This window comes from Triturus cristatus, chromosome 7 (genome assembly GCF_964204655.1).
Source record: "Triturus cristatus chromosome 7, aTriCri1.1, whole genome shotgun sequence".
Classification (NCBI taxonomy): Eukaryota; Metazoa; Chordata; class Amphibia; order Caudata; family Salamandridae; genus Triturus; species Triturus cristatus.
In genome coordinates, this window is record NC_140590.1 from 1163825183 (window position 1) to 1163844105 (window position 18923).

The 18923-nt window shown below is 45.8% G+C and overlaps 1 protein-coding gene across 6 annotated transcripts in view; it reads right to left on the reverse strand.

The window, feature by feature from the left end:
• Positions 1–1494: 1494 nt before the first annotated feature.
• LOC146811339 (phosphatidylserine decarboxylase proenzyme, mitochondrial-like) overlaps positions 1495–18923 on the reverse strand; it is a 105757-nt gene continuing 88328 nt past the window's right edge. For all 6 annotated transcript variants that reach the window (XM_085618437.1, XM_085618435.1, XM_085618436.1 and 3 more), the window contains exons 7-8: positions 8393–8553; positions 1495–2822 (exon numbers count right to left, since the gene is read on the reverse strand). In XM_085618437.1, coding sequence (XP_085474563.1) covers positions 2598–2822; positions 8393–8553 — 386 coding nt within the window. In that variant the 3' untranslated portion in view covers positions 1495–2597. The remainder of the gene's footprint in view (positions 2823–8392; positions 8554–18923) is intronic.

The window sequence follows — 18923 nt, forward strand, 5'->3', positions numbered from 1 at the left end:
CGTTAACATTGATTTCCTTTGCATCTACCATAGTGCAAGTGTCCGGTCCAAAAACTCAGAGCGGAAACATTGGGTCCCAGTGACAAAGTGCCATCTATTTCGTCTAAGCGCATGCACCTGGAATCATCCTCCCCTGAAATAAATCATCCTGCTCACCTGGCCGCATGCCTCCCCCCCTTCAAACCTCAGACCACGCCTCCTCACAGACCTTCCTTCTGCTTCCCACCTACTCAGACCCACTCACACTCCACAGACCTGACTCCCCCCTCACCTCACGTACCTACAGACCGCCGTGAACCGACCCACGTGGCATGTATTTGGTGAGTGTTTGCTAAACTTTCCCCCCACACACAGCGGCATGTGATGGTGAAGTGAGAGCACAACCCAAGCGCTGTCTTACTCTGTTCTTTTCCGCAGACTTCCTCTTTCCCAGATCTTGTAACCCAGGTCCCATTACCTTCCCACCTACCACCTCACACTTACACTACATCTTCCAGCAGCCCTTGCGCTGGGGCTTGGCGTCTGCTGCCGCCCTTCTCTCTGGACATTGTGCATGGACACTGTTGTTTCTCATAATGCCTGCCTCTAAGTTAGAAAATATCTGTTTTCACAGCCCTAAGTGGCAAAAAAAAAAAAAAATCACATTTTCGAAATTTCGCAGGCAGTGTTGTAAAAATCGCTGCATTTTTACAAAACTGCTGATTTTGCGATTTTTTTTTTTTTGGGTGTAAATTGTGAAATCCTGGAGGGTCTGTACATTGTCCATGAATGGTTAAGCTAAACCTGGATAATTAACTATTATATGTTCATGGAAAAACTTTACATGTTCAGAGTTTGAAGGTAGTCCTTTGCACCTCATGACACTTCTGGCCACCTCATGCATTCCCTCTTGCACCCATAAGCTCTGTGTGTTCCTCTAATACTGAGCGATTTATGCAGACACTTTCTGTTTTTACTGTGTGCGCTTTGAGTATAAAAAGATCTCATAAGTAACCCAGGTGCCAGTCTTTATTGGCGGAGGAGGGGCTCTACCCCCCCCCCCCTTGGCAAACATAAAGAGTGTATGTTAGGCTAAGCAAAGACCTGGTAAGGCATCCAGATGCTATACATGTGCTAGATGCACAGGCTCCTGGCTGCCTGAGCTGTAGTTTGCCAAGCTGAAGATGTCACAGCCCTGTGGGCATGAACTCCTCAGCTCGGCAAAGTGTGTATGTGCTTGTGAGTGGTAGGTGCACGGTTGTGAATACATGGTGGTGTGAGTGTGCCTGTAGGTGGATGAGTGTATGTGTGTATGTGTATGCGTGTGTGTGTGTATTTGTGTGTGCACATGCTCCTGCTCGAATTACCAGCCGCCACTGTCAAGGGCTTCTCTGCACAATTCAAGAGTCATCATGAATCAATGCAGCTCTGCCCTCTTAAGACAATCTTATACAATCCAGTCACTCCCAAACTAGCAAGGTCACCGACTGGACACAATATTGAGACACAGGAGGCTTCAATTATTTTCAGTTTTATTAGATTCTGTGGCCAGCACAGACATTTTCCTGCCACAAACGTTAACAAATGTTAAAAAGAGTTAATTTATAAAAAATAAAACACTTTTGTTACTTCAGGTACTGCATCCATGTAGTCAGGGCAGAGAACCATTCCCATGGGAGGCTGCAGTCTGTATTGCTTTTGGCAGTGGCACTTGTGCATCGATCGGAAGAACACTGCCGCGTTGGGTGGCAGTTTTGTCAGCAGTATCAGTAGAGTAGATAGGGCAGTGTGCTAGATTCATACTGCGTCGATCTTGAGGTGGACAAGCCTTCGGTAGAAATTAGGTGATTTCTTATTAAGCTACAAGGCGTGACTACAGCAAGTCACATTCAGATGGAGCCTGGCTTTAGGATGTTTGGTAACTGTAGGCTAATGTAAGTATGGTGCCCATAAGGCACTTTCTCTTCCCTGCCCTTGTTGGCTTTTTAAAGACAATAAGCATTGGCTTATTGGTTTTCTAAGGCCCAGTGAGATGGTATTTTGCTGTTTCGGCCCTCCCTTTCTCCAAGCCACGATGGTCATTTTTGGGGCCTTTTGTTGCAATGTGATGACCTCTTCTCGTGGTGGCTAAAGTAGTCATTCATATACATCTGCCTGACATGCATATGGCTACTCCAATCCTTGCAGATTTTCTTAGTATTTGACCTGTCAAGAAAGCCTGCCATCTTAAGTAGAGCCCGCTGAGTCTCACTGATAACACCTCGGTTGGATCCCAGTTAGCAGTGAGTTTAAGTTAGACCACCATTCACTCACTACCAATACTGCCTGAGCAAGTTGCAGACCATTTGTTAAAATCAACTATAATTTCTCAAGATCATCAATCTTTAGTAAATACTGTGCAAATGAGCGTCAAGATATCCCTGTCTCATCAGGGCAAACATTTGTTGAGAAATAGTCCCCTAAGCTTTCATACTACGTGTACTGCCCTTCCAATTAGATGCGCAGACCAATTCCAGGCAGACACCAAGGATGACCTGCATAACCTCTTCCTGCCGTCTCTTGGTTCATGGCTTTGTCATCATCGTTCACGTTTTTATACAGCTCCACTGGGTTTTGCCTCAGGGGTTCCCCAGTGCCTCACCCACACGAATCTTGCTGCCGGCCAACAAGCCAAAGTCAAAGCGTCGTGGGGCCTCAAAGATCAGGACAATAGTGGAGCCAAGATTAAATTCACCCAGATCGGCACCCTTTGCCATGAAGACCCCCAAGGGCCCATAACGTTCTGTGTACCTTGCGTCATGATACCGTCCCTTCACATGGCGTGAGCAGTTTGTGCGCAGTTCCTGTGACAAACGGGAACACAAGAGTTTATTAGGTAGGTAAACAGAATGAACATGGAATATATACGAAGTCACAACGACTGGAGAAAGAAAAGGAGAGCAATCACTCAGTGTGCACTGCCGGAAAAGAAGTATAGACCCAAAGTGGAAAGCTAACCCCACCCAACCCTAAACCGACTTTTTCTCTCTCTCTCTCTTTCATTATCCCCAATATGTATAAAATGACACACAAAAGCTTTCCGAAGATCATTATATCATCCTTTCAGCCGGGATGGGAAAAATCCAATAGTTAACTAAAACAAACAATTGAAAAAACAATGAAAGCGCACAGATTTCATGTGTAGGGGAATGTGCAGAAAGAAAATTGCACCGCTCGCTTGGAAGGTTTTTTCACGTATATTTTAATAGCATACAATTCCAGCAATTATATTCACCTTTATCTGGCCCTATTGCCTTGAAACTCAATCCTACCACACTTCATGGTGATGGGTGTAAGGAGAATGGTGCAGTTGGCAATCCACTGTTCATCTAAGGTTTACCTATAATTTATTTCCTACACCCTTTGAGAATCTCTGGAGGAGAGCTGACGAGGAACAGAGGGCTCAGTAACAGGAGATCCTGGGAATCTATCAGTATCTATTGTGGAAAATGGTGCAGACCCTTTCAGACCCCTCTGTGATTAAAGTAAAGTTCACTGAACATAAAATTGAAATCAAAAACTCCCTCAAACTTTGCTCGTGGAAAATCAACAGGGTGGGAGACAAGACCCTGGATCTGAAATTGCAGCAATACCTACAAAGCTTTGACATAATTGCATTCCAAGAAACTTGGAGCGACTCGCCGCCTGCTCTGAATGGATTCAATCTGCCATAAAGAGTGCCAAATTTGGTCAAAGCAAGGGAGGCCTGGCTACATACAGCTCCATAAAGAGCATCTATGCTATAGAGTCAATGACGCATAGCCTAGCATCTCCAAACGCTATGCAAGCGCTCAGACTAACCCTACAGGGGGGGGAGGAAAAAAACGTGCAGTCAATTCTCATAAATCTCTACCTACACCCCCGCGATAGAACCAAAGGCATCCTGCAGCTGAAAGAGAAGTTAGAGAAAATCTTAATGGAAGAGCAGACCAATAGTCTGATCATCACTGGAGACTACAAAGCAAACAAGTTCAGGAAAACACCTGAAGACATCGACACGGAGGAGGACCCTTTTCTTTTCACACCAACACAAGATAATAATGTAGGCGGGAGACACACGAAAACAGCACAGAGACTTTTAGCAATCCTAGAGCAGCTAGGCTTACGATCTCTGAATGGAAGATTTCCAGGAGACCGCCCCCAGACCGCAACTTTCCACAATACAGTAGCAAGCACCACAACAGATTTAACATTTGTCTCCCATTGCGTGTTCCCAAATGTAACGGACTACCACATTGGAACCTCTGAACACAGCGATCATTTACCCCAGGAAATTACAATAGGTTCAATCTTCATAACACAAACTCTGCCAGCAAACATCCTTGATTCAGAATTTACATCAAATGAAAAGAGAATAAAAGGCAAAATGGATGATCCGGAAGGCTTCCTCATCCCTGCAAAACAACTTGTGGAAGAAGCACAATCTGCAGACTCCGACGACCTGAGAAGCTGGGAGTTGTTCACACGAAATCTAGGAAGCAAATATGGTGTAAAAACGGGATCCCACCCAAATAGGAACTCAGGACCTGCTCGAACCAAACGCCTCTGTCCCAATATTGGACATAATGTGCAACTGAAAAACTTTAAAACGTTGATAAACCGTGCACTCCGGAGACTGAAGGAAAGCAACGCGGATCCTATGACTTTACAAGAACTGAGGGCCCTGAAAGCTAAGCGTAGAAGATTAATCTGGCGCCTGAAAAAAGACACTGAGGAGGCTTTCTGGGGTAAACCTCTGCACGACATAAAAAACAAGAAAAGTGACCAATTTTGGTTAAAGGTCAACACTCTAGCCAACAGGGCCGGACTGGGAACCAAAACTGGCCCGGGCAAAGTGCTCGGCCGGCCCCCCCGGAGGGTTGGGGGTGCTGCCGAGCTTTTTGCCAGGGCCGGTTTTCGGCCGATTTTGTTACAGGGCCAATTTTGCAGCTAGGCTGCAAAAACGGCCTTGTAACAAAAAAGGCCCCCAGTGGCCCAAAACCGGCCCCCACCCGTGCGGCCCACGGGGGATTGCCCGGTGCCCGCTACGGCCAGTCCAGCTCTGCTTGCCAACCCGTTAAATCAAGGCATCAACTCTCACGCAACAGAAGAGGCTTGAACAACCTACCTACAAACTCACTTCAATAAAGGCTATGAACTCCAACTGCATACCAGTACTCTCCGACGATGCTCGAACATCTCAATCACCATCTAACACAATTTCAGAACAGCCTCTTATAATCACGAGCGAACAAATCTGCAAAAGAATTTCAAAGGCAAGGCGCGAGGGAGCTCCAGGACCAAATGGGATCCCGCCCATATTATTCAAACAAGACCCAGAATACTGGGAATCCGTATTAAAACTGACCTTTGAATCAATCCTGCGCAAATCGATGATACCATCCTCATGGAGGGGTTCGATCATCTTCCCCCCCCCCCATCTATAAAAAAGGCAATAGGGACAATCCAAAAAACTACAGGTTGGTAGCTTTTCTTGACAACGAAGCCAAATATTACGCAGGATTGCTCTTACAAGAACTAACATCTTGGGCGACGGGAATTTCTGCAATCCCGATAAACCAAACAGGTTTCTGTAAGAACATGGGCACTACCACCAACATCATGACTCCCTCACTAATGATAGACGCCACACTCGCCATAAAACAGCCCTTGTATCTATGTTTCATCGACTACAGCTCAGCGTTAGACCATATAAACAGGAATTTATTGTGGCAAAAACTAAAAAAGCTGAATATTCCACCGCTATTACAAAAACAGTTAGTCCTCTTGCACAGCAACACGTATGTGCAAGTCAAATTGGGCAAAGGAGACGACCTAACAAAAAGATCCCAACCACCAATGGACTAAAGCAAGGTTGCGTGCTCGCTCCGCTACTATTTAATCTTTTTATGGCAGAGCTTTCAATTTCCCTTAATGGCAACAACTCACACGCACCCAAAATAGGTGGCCTCCAGCTGTCTAACCTTTTCTACGCAGACGACCAGGTCCTCATAAGCCAGACACCAGTGGGTTTACAGCGTCTGCTTGACACTACATCTCGGTACTCGGAGGAGAACAAACTCAGCATTAATAGAGAAAAAACTAAAACTCTCTGCGTGAACTGACGCAAAAAAAAGACACAACTTCGTTGGCATATGGCATCATGTAAACTGGAAGCCGTACAAAACTACAAGTACCTTGGAATCATCATTAGCACTATGAAACCCTAAGAACAACATCTCTGGCCCAAATCTAATCCCCTTAATGAGAGTGATTCAGGGGAAGCTTATACCATCGATCAGTTACGGAAGTGAAGCTATAAGAGGGAGAGATGCTGAAACTCTGGATCGCACAATAATAAGAGCAATTCGTCTGATTTTTGGGTTACCAGGATATACTTCTCCTGCACAATTAAGGCTGGAGTTCGGGATACAAAGGCAAGAGCTGGCCCGCAAACGGCCATTCATCAAAAGCTGGTTCAAAATCAAAAGGGGACCACCGGACTCACTAAACATGTATCTCTGGAAAGAACTGAAGACCAAGGGGGCATGCCCAGCCCAAAGTTATCTGGAATATTCACTTAACCAGCTGGGTCTGCAGGAACTTTGGGAGGTACCAGCGACCGTTGCCAGCTTTAAAAACATTGTAAATAACGTGATCAAAAAGGAATCACTCATACAGGACAAAGCTGCCCTGACAGAACGTGCTCATGGCTGGTTTACCTTGCAGTCTTACAGCAAGGCATCTCCACAAACCTACCTCCTCACCAACTTCTCCAGAGCAACAAAATAGAAATTCCTGAAATCTCGTCTAGGCATACTACCATCTGTATATCACATGCCACCTTGGCTACGCCCCCCGAAGCCAGCAATTTGCCGACTATGTTGGGAGGGGGAGGAGGATATAGTGCATCTACTGACCATATGCAAGACCCTAAAACAGGAACGACAGACCCTGCTAAGAGCTTTCTTCAACAAAAAATCCATCCGAACCTGCAGACAAGCAGTGCTAGCATCCTTCTCTGGCAAGGAGATCCAACTAAGCTGTCGTCTGGTAAAATACTTATCCGCTGCAGAAACGATCATAAAAAGGCAGGCTACCCAGGTTGCAGACTGCACTACAACTGAACGGACCATGGTGCCTGCTCTGATGCCCTAAATAGGAACTTCAGAACCGTTAAGACTGGTACTTCATGCACCTTAAAGACTGTGCTGCTGCCGCAAATGGGAACTTTAGTAATGTCAAAGATGTATATCATGCACCTTAAATGTTTCGCACTAGGTAGAAAGACTTCTCCAACCTTTTTTTTCTAAGATGACCAATCTACCCCTTCTAAACACCCAAAGTCCTAATGCATAATTTTATTGCAAGTCCCCGTATTTACCATTAAACTCAGCATCCAACAATCTCCAACGAAGGCATTTCTCCTTACCCTATAGTAAGATTCTAAAAAAAACAGCACTTTTAGCACACAGCACTTTACCCTGTTGCGAGTTAGGCCGAATACCGATGCTCGTCGCCAATAACTAGAAGAAGCAGCCCCCACTGCCAGCACTCCATACCCTTTATCTGCAAGAAGCATTCTTTCTAGCTCTGCCCCTCTATTTAAATTGCTGCTAGACACCAGACCAATGCTGCTGGGCACCTTACGGCACCTCTCAGGGTACGCACCGCTCCATATTTATATGCTATAGCAAGTTATAGCCACAGCTACCTAGCTTTCAGCTCCCCCAAGCACTCCACGGCTATGCGCACATTGCTTCACTTTATGCCTTGCATTCTGCACTTTACTCTACATCCCTAGCCTGCCCGATACTTCTTTTTTTGCTGTTCAACACTTTTGGGTCAAATTTTACTGTATGTTTATTATGTTTTTACAATGATCTATTTTAAGTCACTAAAAAATGTTAAAAAGATAAGGAATTTATTGCATGATTGTATAAGTTTTAATTAACTGTACAATAAACTCAACTTCAACTTCGACTATCGGCGTTACATCACAGTGCCACTGAAGGGATGGCGGATACACTAGAATATTGCATTGTGAGGGATAAAAGTTAATAGTAAAAGACTAACCCAGAAAGCTCCACTAAGTCCTTGGCTTCATATAACAAAAGTAAAATAGAACTTTAGTGAAAATATGTAGTACACCCATCCTTCATGCAATGAAAGACAGTGAATGCACAAACCACCCTCTTCCCCTATCTCAATTTGCTCTATAATCCATAGGTAACATGGGTTAGGTTGGAGGTTGTCTAAGGGACACCTTCCCCTTTTTGTGCTGGTGTTCACATACTTCCCTCTTCAGCTGTCAGGAAGACTGAGTCTAGGGAGTGGTGGGGTGAACTGAGTGTTGGAGCAGAAAGAGAGTTGCAAGGCCCAAGAGAGCACTCACCTGATCACAGTGGATCTTTATGGAACCCACGTTGGTGGCACCCACTGCAGTGAGTGAGAAGAATCCGTACTGCCACTCTCCTGAGAGAACTACCCGCTCATTCTGGCAGAAGAGGCCTTTGATCCAGTGGGCAACTCCGGGGTTCACTGACATGAGAGATCCTGTGAGAAAAGGAGAGTGGTCAGCATTGGTGATACATAGAAGATCTCATAATTGTAGACATCAGGACAGTGAGTTTTTGTATATACGGTGGAGATGTGTGTGAAGTTGTTGTTCAAGAACTGGTTAATTCTTTAGGGTTAGTGGTATTGAAGATGGTCCATCCAGACAATTTGGTTCCCATTGCAGGTGATGTTTATGAAGTGGCCATGTTATGGCAGAGTTGTCTCCCATTGGTGGATCTGTGTGATGAGGTTTCCATGGGATTGATCAGTGCATGAGGCTGGTACTCAAATGTAGTGTATCCACTAGTGAAGCAGTGAGTGAAGTGCTTGATGGGCAGGATGAGTTCTCATTGGTGGAATGCTTTTATGACACTCCCTCTAAGGCTGGTTTCCGTGAGAGGTGAAGTTGGAGTGGGATCCAGGAGAGGCAGTTAGTCATGGGTCCCTCTTGGGTACGGTTAGTTCTGTTGACTTGTTCCCATGCATGTGTGAGGTGGCAACACCGGAGTTGGTTTCCATGAGTGCAGTGGCATTAAATTATCCCTCCAGGCCGGGGTTGGCTTCTATCAGTGAAAAAGAGTGAGGTAGAGGCCCTCAGCAGCAGTTTGTTACCACAAGTAGAGCAGTGTGACAAGAAGTTCTCTGATTGTGAAGAGTATGCCTAAGTGAGACCTAAGGTCAGCGAATGTAGGTATGGTAATATGTTGCCCTGTTCAAGGAAATTGTTTATGGGGTTAAGACTTTTCAATCCTCAAGACCAGAGTGGGGGAACGACCTGCTAATCCCTCTCCTAAACCTGAGTGTTCAATCAAACTGCATTTGTGAAAGTAAAATTCGATACTACACACACACACACAAGTAAGAACAACAGAACAGGTTATATTTGATCAATTGAGCCACTTAGGTGAGAGAAGTAACAGTATTGGTGGAGATGCAATGTATTGTTGACCTTTTTATTTGAGGCTGTGGGTGTGAGAAGCAGTACTAAAAATTGACAATACATGAGAGTGATTCTGGCTTTGCATATATGCTTACGTTTTTCTCTGTGTAGGAAAGCATTTTTTAATGAACGTGGAACAGTTGAGCTATTTATTCCTTGGTATTTAGAAAGTTTGTGTGTTGTAATAGTTTGACTTGAGGAGTTTGGGTTTTGTGCAACAACACCTTATGTACTCTGTGTTTCTACAGCCAGTAAGAAGACTTCTCTTGTTTGAGAGAGGACCACTAAACATAATCAGCTAAGCTAGAGGGCAAATATAGATCTTAAACACCATGGAGGAGATATAGGAGCTCTATGGGACCTTGCAGGCGACAGACTGGGGACACAAGCGATAAGATGAATGTGCCACTGTCTGGTCTGCCGGTCAAGGAAGCAGGGAAGCCATGCTACATCAGGCCCTTCAAGTCTAGCTTCAGCTAGGAGGTAAAGCAGTGTAGCACAATCCACCATGTCAAAGGCTGCTGAGAGATCAAGTAAAATAACAGCAACTGAAATCCGATTGTCTAAAATGGATCTTAATTCATCAAGAGCAGCGTCTGTGCCTCAGCAAGGGCGGAAGCCCAGTTGCCAAGAAACAAGTCATTGAAATTCTTCCAGGTAATAAGCTAGCTTTTTAGCTACAATTTGCCCAGTGACTCTTCCCGATGCATGGAGATGGATAATTTGTCTTTATTGTGTTCCACCAGTGCTCTGTCCAAGTTCCCCCTTTCGAGAAGAGGGAATGCAACTCCCACTTTTTGTCCAGTGGGGAGATACACAGATTGATGACTGTAACAAACCTTTACAAAGCCAATAGGTCTGACTTTAACGTGGATTTTGTCAATGCTGATTTGGCATTTTTCATACATGACCTCACGTGACTTCCCTCCTACACGTGCGATGGGTACCTTGTTATCTAAGATGCATATTGCATATGTAGCAGAGGAAATGTTTTGCAGGTTAAAAGTGTAATGTACTGATTGGTGCAGGTTGGCAGAGAGAGTGCTGGTGGCCCAAGGGATGGAGTGGAGAAGAATCTGGGGCAACAAAGAGCACAAACATGAATGGGACAGAGATGGGAATCTACTTGTAAGAACTTATTGGACAGATCTGAGGCAAAGACGAAGGACCGTGACAAATACTTCATAGGAATGTGGGCTTGGAGGAGAGTGGTGAAGGTGAGGTTAGGAGGAAAGGAAAATGGAAAGTGTGGTTTCTGCCCTGTACCAACACTTGCTGTAAAAGTCCAGTGTACACGAGAGAACATCAATAGAAGACCGAGCCATTAAATGAGAAATGTTCAATGGCAAAGGGTAAAATGTAAACCATTTATATCACCTTTCATTGGTCCATAGGACAAGACATGAAATTTTTTTTTTATTTTTGTAACATTTTATTTTTCCAAATAAAGAAGGCAAATTCACAATGCATTGCGTGTGGTAATTGCACAACCAAAAGAAATGACAAATCGCACCTGACAGTACATGCTACAATAATGGAAAAGGTATTGATACATACTGTGGCAATACCTAATAGGCTCCGGAACCCGACTCCCCTTCCCCGTACCCGCCCACCCCCCTCACACCATCCTACCAAGAGACATTAAATACATTTTTCATACTTAATGTGTGTCTTAGTTTCAATGAGCCCTTCAGTAAACATTAAGTCCCAGGAGGAGGCAGCCTTGGTCCAATCATGTCTGAGAGTACTAAACATATAAAGGTGAAGGAAAGGTAAGGTCACATATGATTGCAATATATATATTTTATATTAGACCATTGGAGAGAATCGGATTTTCACACACAAAATCAAAAATGGGTCGTTTTGGTGCCAGTTACACAAAGTGTACAATTGAGTGCGCAAGAGGAACAGTTTTGCATAGTAGCCTTTTGAGACAAGTGTTTGCAGCAGCATATATTGGGTATGTTGGTGGAAAGAGTTTGTTGGGTAGCATACAGGATGATAGCAAATAATATGACATAAAGTGGATGTAAAGGCCCCTTAGGGCCAAGTCTGGACAGAGACAATGTACAGAAGACCCTGAGCAAGCCCTTACAATTATCAACAAAAAATTAAGGCACAGAGCATGAAGGGGCAAGTGTCATACCTGTGCGCATTATTAAAAGGGATGATGGTGACGGATACAGTAGGTCTGAGAGAAGGATGAAATTCCATTGTCCACATAGAGGCACCAAGGGCCCAACATTCACTGCATCCTTCTAGCTGATACCGCCAATCAGTGGGGGAAACACTGCACGCGCTTTTCATTTTGCTTTAAATCCAATGGGAGGAACGCCATGTTCTGGTGTTCGGGGTGGACAGACGCAGAAAGCAATGCTCCAAGCATGGGGCTGGCTGGATACTGATTAACACCGCTGGCGTGCTTCGGTGTCACGGAAAAGCTGGAGAACAGTGTTGGCAACAGAGATTGGGAATGATCTGTTGTAGCACCATAAACATGACATTATCTGGATCACAGAATGGCTTTCTGTGCCAAGCCCTAAAGCAGGCTGCAAAATCTCTGAGTAGCATTAGCAAAATCATAGTTATTCAGCTGCCTCATGACAACAGGCAGAGCTTTATAATCCATAACCACACATAGTGCACAGCACAGTCAGGTACTGTACTCATGCAGCACAGACCTATTTGCTCTTGTGACTTATTTACCTTCAACTGGGATTCAGCTACACAACTCTGTAACTACATTCTTTGCACTTGACTTCACTTCCCACCGTGTACAGGAGCTCGGAAAGCAGTGATGTAGGTACAGACTGTTTGTCAGTTTCACAGTGCAGCAAAGTTGCTGATCTGGTGCTGGGTGATGCAACTACTTCTGTGCTACTCTATGTTGATCAAGAAGGGCTAGGAAATGCCTCCTGTTGTCTCCAGGTTATACTAGCAGGAATCTGGCCTACCTTTCAATGGCCATATGCCCTCTTATTTTAATTTTGTGGTTTTATATGGTGTGGACAGGGCCAAGGGGCATCAGAGCTCTTTACAAGGGTACAGTTACCAACAGTCATTGCAAGTGTATTTTTGTGATACAGCTTGGGGAAAGCAAAACACAGAAATGCGAGACTGTGTGGGAGATTATAGATCTAGCCCAAGTGTCATTCAAAGGGGAGAGTCTTAGGTTCCTTTTTAACAGCAGCATGGCGTGGCATCGTACAGAGGGTCAGAGGAAGAGAGTTACAAATTCTTGAAGTGCTGCCAGAAAATGATTGGTTCATGTATTGTTCCCGTTTGAAGGTGTAAGGCTCCGGGAGAAAGGATTGTAAGTTTTATGAACCATGTTTTCCACACAAGATTTTAAATTTTCAACTTGGCAGATGAGCGAAGAGGAATGCAGGGCCTAACTGACCTCTCACCTCAATTGAAAGCCATTGAAGGGATAGCAGGAGAGAATATTTATTTGGGTCCAGTAGCACATCAAGCTACACCATGCAGAAATGCTCTGAACTGAGCTAAGTGTGCTCTAGTGATGCCTGAGAGGAGTGAGTTCCAGTGGTCTAGTCTGGACAGAACTAGTGCCTGAACAACTGATTTTAAGTCCTGTTCCAGGATGAGATTCTTGAAGCCCCAGACTTGTCTTAGTTGAAACTGGGTGCTCTTGGTCATGGCTGCGATTTGACTGTGGAGGTTGAGCCGATTGTTGAGGATGAAGGATGGGGTTCTAGACAATGGTTGGTTGACACTCCACGTCAAAGAGAAATTTTCTCCATTCTTGTACAGGTAGGTTGGTAATTCTTGTCAGGGTGTTGGAGAGAAGTGTAATGTCATCCATGGATGAGGCCTTCATGTAGATCTGCGTAACGTCAGCATACAGGTGAAATAGGATCCCAGAGTTCCTAAGGGTCTCACAAAGTGGCTCATACTAGAGGTTAAATAGGGTTAGAGAAAGGATCGAAATTAAGGAACCCCTTTTTGAAGGGTGACTCATTTTGAGACAGAGGTCCCAATTTTTTGTACTTCGACACTGTTCATGAGATAGAAGGTAAACCAGTCAAGAACTATCCCGTTGATGCCCCTTCAGTTCCTGAGGATGCTGATCAAAGCGTGGTGGTTGACTGCATCAAAGGCAGCTGAGGGATTGAGCAGAACTAGAAGACATGATTTTCAAGTGTCAAGAATGCAGAGTGAGTCATCAACAATCTGCAAAATGGTAGTCTGAGTGCTGTAGCCCTGTTCGAAGCCAGATTGGAGAGTGTCCAGGAGGTTATTTGCGTAACGTGAGCCCCTGCGGCACAGGAGAGATCCCAACCTTTCGAGGGGCTTCCAAAACTTCAGTGGGCCCCTATTCTGCCCAAGGCCAGAAAATCTGTGAAGTATGGGACAAACTGGGGTTCATCATCTCATTATGCCGAGGGTCCCCATCATTTTACGTTAAGCCACTGTTGCATGGACGGGAGATGACAGTTGGGAGTCTACACAGCTTGATATCTCTTTACCTAGGAATGGAAGGGCAGAGGCTCGATGTAAATTGGCTAGGTCATATGTGTCCAGTGATCGTTTTTTGAAAAGAGGAGGGATTTGGTCAACTTTTAGACAGCCAGGGAAAGTACTTTCTTCGATAGAAGAGTTGACTAGGGTGTACCAAAGGAAGAGGAGCTGTTTGGTGAGATCTTTACTGTAGGAAGGTAGGATCCTTCTGCATGGTTGCCCCCACGTTTTGCATGGTGTTGTAATGGTTTCTGACTAGTCTGACTGGGATCCTACTAATCAGGACCCTAGTCTCTGTGCTTTCTCCCCTAAATTGTTATGTTCAGTACTTAGGTACATCCCAGATTGGATACTGGGGTACCCTTATCAGTCCCTAGTATATGGTACTAAGGTACCCGGGGCATAGGTACACCAGAGGTCCCCCATGGGCAGAAGTATGTATTATGCCATTCATGGGAGAACTTTCAAACTGTAACTACAGGCCTGCCATTGCAGCCTGGATAAGCTGGTGCTAGCACCACTTATGAAAGATATAGGTTCCCTATATCCAGGGTCACTGCACTTAAAACCTATAAGTAACCCCTATAGCAGGCCTTTTGCAATCCTGGAGACAGGGTGCCCCTGCATGAGCTGGACACCCCTACAGCCTACGGAGTCTATTCTCCCGGGTTGTAAGTGAAGCAGGCATATATCATATAGAGGGGCACAGCATAATTACGCGATGACCATCTCGAAATCGGCTGCAACGAATCATATCATGTTTGGTATGAAACATGTTTGAATCCTACACCATACCGTAAATGGTGTGGGAGGTATGATTCCAAGCACTGGAATGGGCCTCCATTGTGCTCTCCGTGCTCTCTGTGCCAGTCTTCTAGACCCGGTCAGCACAACATGGTTGCTGCTGACCAGAGACACGATTCTGCCCTCCTGCTGATGGGCCAAGCTCGAGCAGGGGAAGGCAGAACAATAGGTATCCTGTCACAGGGAGGAGTGACCACCTCCCAGACAGGATTTAGTGTATTTGCTTGCCAGCACCACTCAGTCTGCATGAGGGGCATATTTGGTGCCTCCTTGCATAGTCCAGTTCAATTGTATCCAAAAAAGGAGGGAGGGGGGGGACCAGGAGCAGGTTAGTGGTCCAGTGCCTGTGCTCCGAAAAGTCAATTGGGTAATTACTGTAAGGCACTGTTCCAGGGTCGGTCTGATTGAAAATTAACCCAGACCGTACCTCAACAGAGAGAAAGTAAAGAGAAGTATCTATATGATAGAGGTCTAGGGTGGGGTACTTAGGAAGGGGGGAGACAGCATGAGTGTCTCATGTTGCCCTCACACATCCCGAGGGATGTCATGCTTCATCATCGGGCGGTGCTCCTCGTCGGGCCGGCGGTGCAATGCCCTACGGGTCCCCCGAAGGGTCTCTTTAGCGGAGATCTTTTAAGAGCGCTGCCGTTTGGTGCATGCGGGTATGTGGAGGGGAAGTACCAAGGTCAGTGGTGCTAGTGGTGTGTGCAGGAATAAAAATACCTAAGGGTTACCAGGGAAGCTAGTTTAATACGAAGGTACCCTTGGTACATTAAAATACGTGGCAAAAGTGTTACTAATTAAAACGTGATGTGTTTAGTAGTAACTAAAGGTACAGGTCAAATGGTCGACATGTTTCGCGCCTAGTGGTGGTCAAAATGATCCGGGGCGCTTCATCAGGACCAGTAGAGGTGAATAGTGTGGGGAGAGGTGCCCAGACTATGTGTAGTGGCGGGGGGTAAAATATCGCCCTCCCACTCGGCAATAAAGGGGGGGGGTTTAGTGTCTCCTAAACAGGTGGTGTCTGCAGGGAGAGGTATGTTATGCCCCCTTTGAATTAGACCTAGATCAAAGGGAAGATAAAAGAAGGAGAAATGCAGAAGTTAAAAACATATGCGGACTGGCCTTGTCGGTCCGCATAAGTACATAGTGATCCTGAGAGATCACACTTTTACAATGAGACAGTCATAATGTCGTGCACCCTGAAGCCCAGGCTATTCTCAGATTTCTATAGGAGCGAGGAGGCGTGGGTGTGGTCCCATGCCAGTCAAGATGTGGTTGGTCCCGGGCCCCGGTGGCGGTCACAGAACCCAGCTAGAGGTTCGATAGGTAAACTGCTGTACCCCGCGGGGCCCAGACACCTCCAACCTGGCTGTGCAACGGGCTCACCCGGCGTGTCATCCACTGGGAGAGTCAAGTAGACACGTGTGTTGTATGTCCAACTCGAATCGTAGTTACAACACAGAAAGGTGCATTTAGAGTAATCTTACCTAAAGTAGGAGCTGGAGTTGCTCCTTGAGTTTAAAAAGCGGCGTAGGAGGCCCACACCATCTAGGGCTGTAAGTTGGAAAGAAAGCATAACAGTAGGAAATACCCAAAGGGTAAAAAGAACAAAAGTGAGGCGTTAGATTTAACTTACATCATAGCCGTTTGTAGAGCAGGAGATTTTGCTTACGTAGTGATCTGGGTAGCCTCGAATCATACTCACGGGTTGCTCAGGTGACGGCACTGGAAACCTGCCCGGTCCTGACGCCTGCTCGAAGGTGAATGTTGTTTGCCTTCCCCATTGTATTTAAAGACTGAGCCCCGTGATTGAAGGAGGTACCTGTTTCCGGTTCTGACGGCACGGAAGGTCATGAGAGGCCGGAGCTGCGCATGCGCGGTGAACTAAGATGTTTCCAGTGTTCTCTTGAGCATGCGTGAGGAGGTGCTTTTGGCGCATGCGTGGTGTGTGTTAGTTACTAGTGCATGCGGGCCTTGTTTACAAAATGTAAAGCCAGGAGCCAGAGACCAGATCACAAAAAAGTGGCAAAACATGGGTGTGACATTGTCTGCCCATCCTGTAAGATTGCCCGGGTCGAGGAGGTGATGGTATGTGGGCGGGGGCATATGTGAACTTGCTCACGGGTGTAAAAGATGAGAAAGTTCACATCCGTTGCAGGCTAATGTTTTCAATTGAGCAGTGCACCTAAACGCTAATGTGACACACTAATTATTCAGTTATGTTGCTTCAGGCTGGTGTAGAGCGGTTTACACATAGTACATGCACACAACAGTGTCAATGTCAGAGCTCAGTCCATGGGATATCGTCATTAAGCCCCTGGGTGTCTGTGTGCAGACGGTGCACCCAGCGTTGTTCACGCCTAAAGAGCGACTCACTACTCCAGTTATTGTTGGATTCCAGAATGGTCCATTGGATCGCTTCGCACGGGTGTCCTTTTTCCAGAAAGTGGTTTGTCAGTTTTGTGGCTGCGCGCGCTCGTCTGATGGTACTTTTGTGTTCGCTGATCCTAGTTTTGATGGGTCTGGTGGTCATGCCTACATAGTAAAGTTCGCAGGGACACGAGATCAAGTATACACAATTTGTGGTGTTACAATTCGTGTGCTTCCTTTGTTCCCACTTCAGCTCGCCAATTTCTAAGACTTTCGTGTGTCGTGTCGTGGTGCAAGCACTGCATGAGCCACACGGGTAGTGCCCCTTGACTGCTGGCAAATCCCAGAGAGTGTTCTCTATTCTCGCTGGTTTTTGGCGTGGCCGTGTATTGATCAGTTGGTCTCTCAAATTGCTGGTTCTTTTGAAGGCAAACCGAGGTGCTGGGATGTTAAGTGTATCACTATTGATGATTTTCCAGTTGCGGTTGATGATTTTTTTAATTTTGTTGGAGAGGGGGGTAAAGGTTGTGACGCAGGTGATCACGTTGTTGGTCTCGGGCTCTCTTGTTTCCAGGAGGCCCTCACGAGTGTTGTTTCTAGCCCGTTTTTTGGCTTGGTTAATTACTTTTACTGGATAGTGCCTCTTCGCCAGATTGTCAGATAGGGTGTAGGCTTGTCTCTCAAAGTCCTGTAGTTTGCTGCAATTTCGCCTGATCCTGAGAAATTGGCCATAGGGTAGGTTCTCCCGTAGAGCTTTAGGGTGGTGGCTCTTAAAGCTCAGGAGGCTGTTGCAGTCAGTCTCTTTTTTGTACGTGCTGGTGTGAAGTATCCCATTTTCTAGTTGGATCAATAAGTCCAGGAAGGGGATTTTCTCGTCACTGGAAGTCATGGTGAAGCGTAAATGGGGGTCCAGATTGTTGATCCACTCAAAGAATTTTATTGTCTTAGATGCCTGTCCTCTCCATAGGATCAGCACATCGTCTATATATCGTTTCCAAGTGACCATATGTCGATGAAATGGGTTGGCGTCTGTGAAGATGTGGTTGGCCTCAAAGTGTGACATGTACAGTCCCGCCAAGCTCGGCGCAAAAGTGCTCCCCATGCTGGTCCCTTGTACCTGGTGGTAGATGGTGGTTTTGTACATAAAATAGTTGTTAGTGAGAGCAAGGGTAATGAGGGCCGAGATGAAGCTTGCCGGTGTCGAAGTTGGAAGTTCTGAGTTATGTAACAGACTGCTTACCACTTCGATGGTTGCTTCCTGCGGGATATTTGTATACAGTGCTTCCACATCCAATGTGAGCAGTAAGTTGATTTCCTCAGTGTTTTCATCATTGATGGTTTGGATGAGGTTGAGCACATCTCTGGTGTCTTTGAGGTAAGCTGGAGTGGCCTGGACCAAAGGGCGCAAAAAGAAGTCACTGAACTGACTCAAGGGTTCCAGAAGGGAGCCTATCCCTGACACGATCGGACGGCCGGGGCAAGGGGTAACCCCCTTATGAATTTTAGGTAGAAGGTAGAAGTAGGGCATCCTAGGAGACGAATTCACCAGAAAGGCTGCTTCTTTTGAGGTGATCCATCCCTCTGTGGCTGCTTCGTTGACCATGGTCCTGATCTGATTCAGTAGCCTTGAAGTGGGATCGGTCTCTAGAATCTCGTAGTACTCAGTGTTGTTGAGTTGGCGCAAGCACTCCTTATCATAATCCTGTATGTCGAGGATCACAGTGGCTCCCCCTTTGTCCGCAGGTTTTATTATGATGGAATCATCATTCTG